General features: G+C 37.3%; 1 protein-coding gene across 1 annotated transcript; it reads left to right on the forward strand.

Moving 5' to 3' along the window:
- The first annotated feature begins 1812 nt into the window (after nt 1-1812).
- On the forward strand, nt 1813-9919 carry LOC121755306 (zinc finger CCCH domain-containing protein 19-like). The gene is made up of 7 exons (XM_042150617.1): nt 1813-1931; nt 3152-3231; nt 3800-3993; nt 4675-5515; nt 7445-7504; nt 8106-9030; nt 9711-9919. The coding sequence occupies exons 1-5, from the start codon at nt 1849-1851 to the stop codon at nt 7477-7479; spliced, it is 1233 nt and encodes a 410-aa protein (XP_042006551.1). The 5' UTR covers nt 1813-1848; the 3' UTR covers nt 7480-7504; nt 8106-9030; nt 9711-9919.
- Nucleotides 9920-10121: the final 202 nt, after the last annotated feature.

Consider the following 10121-nt stretch of genomic DNA (forward strand, 5'->3'; position numbering starts at 1 on the left):
CCTCCGCATCCATAGCTCTTCAATTATATCGTTCTGGAGTCGAATATGAGCTTGTTGTTGGCGCATGACGACAAATACACGAACCCGATCGGCAGCTCCATGGGGTATCCCCATACTCATATTGGCGGTGGCCACGCCGTGGCTTGGACCGGCAGCATGAACATCATCATTAGCCCAATCAGTCTGTGCTGATTCTTCATCTTCGACAATCATGTTGTGCATGATAATACATGCGTACATGACGTTAGCGATGCTGTCAATATACCACAGCCGTGATGGACCCTTCACTGCCGCCCATTGAGCCTGGAGAACACCAAATGCCCGTTCCACATCCTTGTGGGCTGCCTCCTGACGTCCTGCAAAATAGATCTTCTTTTCGTCTGATGGACATCTGATCATCTTCACAAAGACGGGCCACATAGGGTATATCCCATCCGCCAAATAGTAGCCCATATTGTGCTGGTTGCCGTTGGCGACGAAACTGACGGCCGGACCAACGCCCATGCATTGCTCGTTGAAAAGGGGCGACGACTGAAGGACGTTGATGTTGTTGTTCGACCCGGCTACTCCAAAATACGCATGCCAAATCCACAGCTGGTAGTCAACTACCGCTTCAAGGACAATCGTGGGATGCTTGCCTTTGAAGCCGGTAGTGTATCTCCCTAACGCCCTTACAAAAATATTGTAGACATTCGCGGGCAGTCGACTCACCGATGTGGAGGTACTCATCGAACATGTCGGCTGAGACTCCGTACGCCAGTTGTCTGATTGCGGCAGTGCACTTCTGTATGGGCGTGTGACCGGGTTTACCCACCGCATCCTCCCTGAACTTGAAATACTCGTATCGACGCTCTAAAGCGCTCACGATTAGCATAAATAGCGGACGATGCATCCTAAAACGTCGCCGGAATAAGTTATCCCCAAACCGCGGCTCCGGAGCGAAGTAGTCCTCATACAACCGATGGTGTGCAGCGATGTGGTCCCGGGGTACTATAGTTCGACGATGGATGGGACGAGGTACCGCCGGGTGCTGCAAGGCCGCTTGTATCAGACGATTTATCTCCCGAGACGTATAGGCGAGCACCTGTTCGTTAATTCGTCGGCGTATGTAATCAGCACCCCCACCACTACCACCCGCACTACTACCACTACCACTAGCCATTTTGGATATACTAATAGGAACGTAGAGAGAGAAACTCGTTAAAACAAGTGGTACGAATGAAATGAAGTTCAACGAGCCATATATATAGAGTTTTTTTTTAATTAAAAAATCGGGACGTCCGCCCGGGACGTCAGTCGTGGCTCTGCAATGGCGGACGTCCCGTGCGGACTTCGACGGAAGGCAGCAGATATGCGGTGTCTGCAGCGGACTTTCGCATCTGCGCCTCTCAAGTTTAATGACGGACGTCCGCCGGAAAATCCGCCATTGTGGATTGTCTAATGTGTAGGACCAAATTATTATCGATTTTGAACTGAGTCAAAATTAAATAGAGTAGCCTAAAAACTGAGAATCTAAAATAGCAACGTAGGTGAGTGGTGAAAGAAAAAGTGGGTGTGTGAGAGTTTGTTTATTTAATTGTTCCACAGTGTTATTGCCTTATTGGGTTCTGGAGTTATGGTTATACCTTTTAATTCGTCTGACGCTCCATTTCTTCTTCAATGATATCTATCCTCGACTCCCTAAATCTCTCGCACTCGTATACTCCATTTGTGCAACACACGCCAGATACATGCACGATCAATAACCCTCCCACATTTGGCTTAAATCAGAAAATAGTTCAGCAGAAATTTGAGAGGTTGTACTAGAAAACTGTGGTGAAGCAAGAAGGCAGGAAGAAGAAGAATAAGATGGTGATAAGCAAGGAAAAAAATGCTGAAGACTGGTGCTTCGTTTGCAAAGATGGCGGTGATCTTATCATTTGTGATTTCCAGTGCGTTTTTGTTTGTTTTTCTTCCTCATTTTCTTTTGCGTACCTTCCATTTTTTGTTAGGGAGTTTAAACAAAACGTGAACAAATCGGATGTCCTGAAAGGCGTGAAATACTTTCAGATCAAATCAATTTGGCGGTTTTACCAATATTTGATCGATATAATTTAGGTTTCGAAGATATTCATATGTAGATTCTGTAGATCTTTTTGAACCCAGAAATTGATCATAAGAAGAGGTTGAAAACAAAGAGTTGATTCTCTTCGTTTTTTTAACAGTTTTTGGCCGGAATAGAAAATTGCAAAATAGTCCTTCAACTTTCGGAAATTACATTTCCAGATGAATTTTCTGTACAGCAACTTTAATGGAAATAAAAAATTTCCAAGCTAGACCCCAGCCAGGGGCTCTGCCCCTTGGACCCCGCTACTCGGGGCGCTGCCCCCGAACCCCCGTCTAATCATAAGGATTCAAATTAGTGTACACTCCGCACTTCCAACTTATTTAATATCTCATTATGATCACGTTGATCAGTCAAGTTAATTCAATTATATTAAAATATCCAACATTTTTCATGTGTCCATCTATGCCTAGTCAATTGGGGCTTCCTGCTTTTCAATTACAGCTTCTTTGTCCTTTTCTTTTTGTGTTGTTCTTTCTTTCTTTTTTTTTTAAAAAAAATTATTTTTAGCTCAATAGTTGACTAACTTGGACTTCCGGTTTCAATAAATCATTTTTCTGCAAAATAGTATCAAATTTACGAAGAGACAACTGTTTTCTTTTTAACATGTCATTCTTTACAGATATTCACTTACTTAGCGAGAAATAGGAATGAGCTAATTGGAAAAGCTTGCATTTTGGTTTAAACAGATTATGAAGAATTTTTGCATGTTTTTCTGCTGCATACATTTGCTTACAAATTTATTTTTGAAGTAAATTTTCCTTTTTGATTCAGCTAATCTGAGCATGGTGCTATTGCATATGCATATGGTTATGTAGAATATAGATTTGTATATGTGGATGCTATTATGCTCTACACCTGTTGGTCAAAAATCAATTTCGATCTCTATGTGCATAAAGTGCTCTAAATGCCAACAGGCTCTACTATTAGCCCTCCATTCTCAAACATTTGCACTGCCTTTTTAAAACATACTGATGTCAATTCGAGAACATTTTACTTCTTGCCATGTATATAACCATTTGGATATGATGATTATACTTTTTCCAGGGGATGTGTAAAATCTTATCACCCTGCTTGCGTGGAGAAGGATGATTCGTATTTTGAAAGTGAAACCCACTGGACTTGTGGTAAGCAAACAACCAATCTCATCTATCCCTTACAACCTTGCATTCATCTGGATTGAAGGCATGGTATGTCTACGATCTATGCATATAAGAATAGTAATTCAGCTAAAGAAGGTAAACACAGCTACCTTCAACTTTGCAATGATATAAATTACAGAACACATGCACAGTAGTTGGTTGAAGAATATGCATTAATGATACTGTTTTGCTTAATATGAATAATGTGAATAAAAATGAATGATAGTATAAAATGATTAGCCACCAAATACTTGCTATAGATCTCCATAGATGATGATAATACATATCTCAGGTTCTTGAATAGGACATCAAATTGAAGAGTCCTTTGCGATCACGGCTGCAATTGTTGGGAATGGGTACAAATTGGGATTTATTTTAACAAGTCCAAACTTTATATCTGCGAACTCATACTGTGATATCAACACTCTTGTCTTCAATCTTTAACAAGATTGTGTTGCATGGTTGTTATCTATCTCATTGCATGTAACACAGTTTAAAAGAGTGCATGATCATATCCTTCACAGTATGAACAAGAATTACTTAACCTTTTCAGCTTGGCATACTTGCTTCATTTGCGATAAGAGTTCCAACCTTCATTGTTATACCTGCACAAGTGCTGTTTGCAGTCGCACTTGCTGCCTTCGCCGTGCAGAAATTTTACCAGTTAAAGGGCAATATGGATTTTGCCAGCCTTGCTTAGAACTTGCTTTACTTATTGAAGATGGAAAGGATTGTGATTCTGACGGGGTACGAACTGTTCGATTATCATAAAGTTTAAATCAATGCTTATGTAGTTGGATTTAGTGTACACTGTTTCTAGGCCCACTTTTTAGTGATGAACATTATAAACCATTCCGGAATCGTAAGAAGATTGTCTTTTATTATGTTAAACTGACATCCATTTTAATGAGAAGCCACCTAGTTCATGCCTCAGAGATCAGAAAATATCTACAAGAATTAACTGAATTTTTTTTAAACAGTGGTATTTTGTTCTAATGATCCTGCCTCTTGAGTGTCTTGACTAAAGATCATCATATTCCAATCTTTTCTATAGACTAACTAGCCTTAGTCAGATGATCTTATCCTGGCCTGTGTTGGTAGTTCTCTCAGGGCATGTTTCGGCTCTTGCTTGCTTGCTCCTTCTTTCACACTTGTTAAAGTATATAGTAAAAGAATTAAGTATTACCTACTGTTGTTTCAACTACATGGATAATATTTCTCTTCTGAGCATAGCTCTATCTTTTAATGCATGTAATAAATATGCTGCATAATACAATGTATCCTATTATGCGTGCAATCTAAGATATACAGTAAGGTTGCCATCAATCAGTCTTCTTGATAAATTATCAGGTGGACTGGCTTAAATTTTGCTTTCACTTAACAATTAATATTAGTGGTAACCACTGGAATATGCTCGTCTGTTTGCAGGAGATGGTGGACTTTGAAGATTTGGAGACGGTTGAGGGTTTATTTAGTGAATATTATAAAATAATCAAGAAAGAAGAAGGCTTTGAGCCTCAGAATTTTTATGCTGCAAAAGATGGGGTGAAGACTACAAAAATATCCAATTATAGCTCGGAAGATAACTGTGAAGAAGATGAAATATCTGATTATGATGGTGCAGAGCATGTTAAAAAATACAGATCTGGGAGAAAGAAGATTGGGATGCAGACACCCGTGAAATTAAGTAAAAATGATTTTATTGGCTGGGGCTCAAGAGCCCTTATTGACTTTCTCAGTTCAATTGGTAAAAGCACCAATGAACAATTGTCTCGGAGTGATGTGACTTCAATTGTGAATGCGTATGTAAAAGAACGTAACTTAATGCATCCAGTGAAAAGGAAGATGATATTGTGTGATGCTCGTCTAGAGTCTCTTTTCAGAAAGAAAACAATGGCTAAGAATAAAGTGCATGAGCTGTTGTGGGACCATTTTGCAGAGAACCATGATGAATCAGAAGAAGATGAGATGGGATATGATTCAGAGGATGATAATGCAGGCATTTCGGATGTATGTAAGAAACAAAGAAAGTTGAACTCTGAGAACAAATCTCCGGAAAAAGAGCTAGCCGATGATGTGCCACTGAGTTGTTTTGCATCCATTGTCAACGAAAATGTGAAACTTGTTTACTTGAGGAGGAGCTTGCTACTTGAACTGCTGAAGCAGCCTACATTGTTTGAAGAAAAGGTTGTTGGATGCTTCATTCGTGTTAAGTCCGATCCTTATCATAATCATTCAAGGAATTCTTATCAACTAATGCAAGTTAGAGGTTAGTCTTGAAATACTCTCATCGACTCAATCTATACCTACTAGAAACAAGTCTTCTTTTATAGTATTATACTCCCTCCGTCCCAAGGAGGAAGATGACCCCTTCATTGGGCGGCACAGAGTTTTATGCAGTTTTATTTTGTGTGTTGAGTGGAGAGAGTAAAGTGAGAGAGAGGGAATAAAGTAGAGATAAAGGTGTTTCCATTTATAGAAATGGGTCATCTTGGTTGGGACAAACTAAAAAGGAAAGGGAGTCATCTTTAATGGGACGGAGGGAGTATTTAGTTTGCATATTATATCACTGTTATATATTTATTTTTGGAAATATTATAATATGATATACTCCTATTAATCTATTTTACTAGTATAAAAGCTTGTATTCTTACAATTTTAGGTTATTCCATAATAATCTCATATTTTAATTTTAAAGAATGCTTTGGTAATCTAGAATAATAGGTTTTTTTATATTGGATACAAGATGAATCCATTTGTATCTGAAATTGTTTAAAATTGTGATAAGGTTATCTGCCTTATATATTTATAATTTAAATCAATATGTTTATGTGTGTTGCATGTATCAACTTGCTATGCTAGTTATAAACAGAACTTTGTTGATTGTTGAAAAAATGTAATAGCTGTGTTGAAGATCAAAATGAGGCAGAAGTATTGTGACTATGGATTTCAATGAAGCAGAAACAGTTTCTGTTTTTCCGTGGCTCATGGTATAGAGTTATATTTTGTTATGAACTCTGTGGTTAGCGGTTGATTCAAAGAATATATAAATTAGGAAAAAAACATCACTGCAGATGACTTGTAGAAAATAATCAATCAAGGATCTTTGGCCCTTAAATTTGGTATGCATTTTTGAGATGACAATGTTAGAGCTAGCCAGCTAGGTTCAGTATCATAAAGGTTAATAATTTAAGTCTTATTTGTATAAACTTGCTGTAATAAAATCATAATTTTAGGTGCTTCATTTCAACTGCCAGATAAGATAAATAAATAACACAATACATCAATTAGAATTCTGTTAATATGATGGCAACTCATCCAAAATTTTTAAAAGTTTCCTTAGTGAAGAATAACTCAATATCAAACATCGTTCATCTCAACAAGAGTAGAACTAGCATTAGAACCTTGAAACTCATTTTTGGTCTCAGATGGTTAATGCAATGTAAATGTTGTTCCTACTCCATTTATGTGCTGAGAACTGAAAACAATTGATGTTTTTCCATCATTCATATATTGCAGTTGCACTCACAGTGTGTTAAAACTTTTAATTTCATACTATGAAGTATCCAATACTTTGGAAATTTTAGAGTCTTCAAGTTTGAACCAATTATCTTTTAGCCTCACAGTAAGCATGCATTGGCTAAATCTGTATGTGAGATCATGTATGAACATCAGTTTCTACAAGTAATGGGTTTGGCAGTTTTTATACTAGCTAAATTGTGGTATAATAATCAGGCTGCACTTTCATATTACATCTAATCCAGAACTTTCATGAGCTAACCAAGCATATTGAAATGATTGGCTCAGTCTTTCGGTCTTTCCGCACAGTTGGGGTTATGACCATTTATGTCAAATGGTCACTGAGATCTCACTTCCAATTAATAAAACCTTCAATCTCCGAAAATGAGGCCAGAAACAGTTTTGGCTACCAACAGTTTTTCAACTTTGTCCTTCCGTTTCAAATGGCCACACAGTTGTGACTGCACATTCAAAATCCATTGTGATTGCTAAAAACAAGTTTGGCAGTTAGCGACTGGTACTTATTTTTTAATATCTGGAATCGTAACTGGACCTTTTAATCAAAATGTCAGTTGTGTTTTGACTGAAACCGTGGTCAATGGATCTGTTATGGTTAGTGACAGTTTGGTTGGAGGTTTTATCATTTCTAAACTCATGACCTTATTATCTCTATTTACAGGAGGATCTTCAACAGAAAGCCAATATTCTTCATGAGGATCTAACCAAGCATGTACGTCAGGTGGTCTTTATCTTGGACTATAAGTTCTACACATGATTTATATTTTGGCTACTTACCATATTGTTTCGAACTTGGTAGAAAATTGAATAAATATTTCTTATTTTAATAAATGTTATTGAGGGCAATACCTGTTAGTGTAAAGGAGCATCCACTCAACTAATATATACTTGGAAGGGAATTGTAACTCACTGAACACTTTCTCAGATAACAACCTCTCCTGCCCAAACTTTTAGCATTTCCTAAAATTCATATATCGTATAGCTTCTTTCAGGATGCTGATGGTGGTTCCGGAGCATGCATTGTGTAAGAAGCATGTTGTTGTAGAATTTTAGTAGCTATATATAGCTGAATGGTTGTTGCTGTAGAGTATGTCTTTATTATTGTTTTATTAGCTCTATTGCATCAGATATATCTTCCTGCCTGTTTCATCTGAAAGTATGGTTTCATTTGATCAATGATTTGTTACTATAATTTTTTTAAGTACATTCTTCTTGTTTGTTTGACTGACAGAAAATGTTTTGCTTTGTCAAAGATACAAACATGATATCAAAATTCCATCTCCCCATTCATTGTCTAATGTTTTTAATTGAATTTAATGCAGTCAATAGCTAGAGAGTTGCCCTTGTTGCAAAATCTCATTGATCGAGCCAATGAGAAAGGATGGAGTCGTGAATATCCTTTAATGCTATGTGGGAAACTAGGTTTTAAGCTTTTGGACATAGCATATGATTGTCAATATGGATAGTTAGAATCATACATACAATTTCCAGCAGAAAACATTGGCCTTGTTAGGTCCTCATTTAGAACGATAACAAATTTGAAGAAAAGTTCAACTTGCAAGGTTTAAACTACATAGTCCGATGGTAACTAACTCAAGTTGAATGCCTGTGTTTTCATTTTATTCAAAGAAATTATAATATGATTGTTAGATTAACATGGGTATTATCTTAAACAGATTTCCAACTCAAAAAGGACGTCTTCACTTCTGTTATAAATAAATGACAAAACTGGCCAATTTTTCCAACTTATCCTGCAGTTACACCACATTATGTTATGGAAGGGTGATATAAAATCCAATATAAATTATGTTTCAGTTTCTGTATATTTATAGGGATTTAGACATGTGTATGAATGCTGCCAGATAAAAATACTCCGTACCATTTATTTTCTGGCTTCTACTATGAATTGACTTTACTGCACATTCCACACATCATCCTAATGCTTTTCTGCTCTCCACTCTTGTTATGCATTCTTGGAAGGAACAAACAATTGTAAGGATTCTCTGTTTGTTGGCCTTGACTCTATCTTTGCTACACTTTTTGAGTACCTGAAGAAGAAAAGGAGTCTACAAACTCCATCAGAGGTATCAAAAATGATAGAAAATGTTCCTAGAGTCATTCCTGATCGACACGAGCTTCATCCCATTTCCGATGATATTGTCAATGACATAAGAATTGATAAAGACTCTCCTAAATCAATCCTCCGGTGTTGTTCCTCTGTTACTATGCAGGATGACAGAGAATCAGGTATGTCGGAAAGCTCCTTGAACACATTTTATTTTTTGAAGTGTTGAGTATCCATCGCTATTGTCAAAACGTGTTATTTCTTTGATTTTTCAAGAATCTTGTGTACCTCTTTATTAGAGAAAGTTGTCTTCTTATGATTAGCACCATAAAGTAGGCGATAAAACAGAGCTTGGGGTGATAAATAATCATTCAATTGGATAATTAGAGTGCAGGGAAAGTTATTCATCTTGTTCCGAAATCATGCGAACCAAACATTTGATTAAGTTGCATTATCTTATCATGCCTTATCACTCCTCCTCCTTAGTAGATTTGAAATTTTTATTTTCTAGTTTTATTAAACTCCTGATTGCTTTTCTTTGATGATTTGATGTATAGAGTGGAAGCCTAATTTTCGTACAGAGTATGAACTTATGCACTTAACTGAGTGAAACTTATATCTACTTGTGCATGTAATGGCATATTGTGCCTATAAACTGTTGACCAACATAAGGTGTTTCTGAATCCTCTAAATACTAACAGTTCATATGATATTACTGGTTTGGATGCAAAATGTTTGTATGTTGCTAATGTATTAAATACGAATGCTGTCGTACCATTACTTTGACAACTTGCAGGTGTCATATGAAAATTGCCAAATGATTATGTTGTTATAAAATTACATACTAACAGTAGTCGTTCAGGATTGATGGAACTGGTCTAATAAATTTCTGTTTTGGCTAAAGAAGAGAAGACTCTTCGTCATTGCAATGCATCTCCTCCCGCAAGAAAGCAGTCCATATTCATAGGGTCTGACTCCGAACCTGAGGAAGACGACATAACCATCAGAAAGGCATCGCAACCCACTGCTGAGCCAAGAAAACATAAACTGGAGGGAGAAGAATTGGGTATGTGCTCCCATGAGAAACGCCTCATACCGCAACCAAGAAGCAGCGCACATTCAGGCCACCGGCTGTGTGTGAGATAAACGATATAAAGCTCAGTATGAGGGCGGGTGAGGACCACTACAGCGCACAAAAGATATCAATCTGATGACTAGTATGCCATTGAAATTCTAGGTTGAAAGGAAGGTATAATGAAGATACATGTAGATT

Source organism: Salvia splendens, chromosome 11 (assembly GCF_004379255.2).
Source record: "Salvia splendens isolate huo1 chromosome 11, SspV2, whole genome shotgun sequence".
NCBI classification, from domain to species: domain Eukaryota; kingdom Viridiplantae; phylum Streptophyta; class Magnoliopsida; order Lamiales; family Lamiaceae; genus Salvia; species Salvia splendens.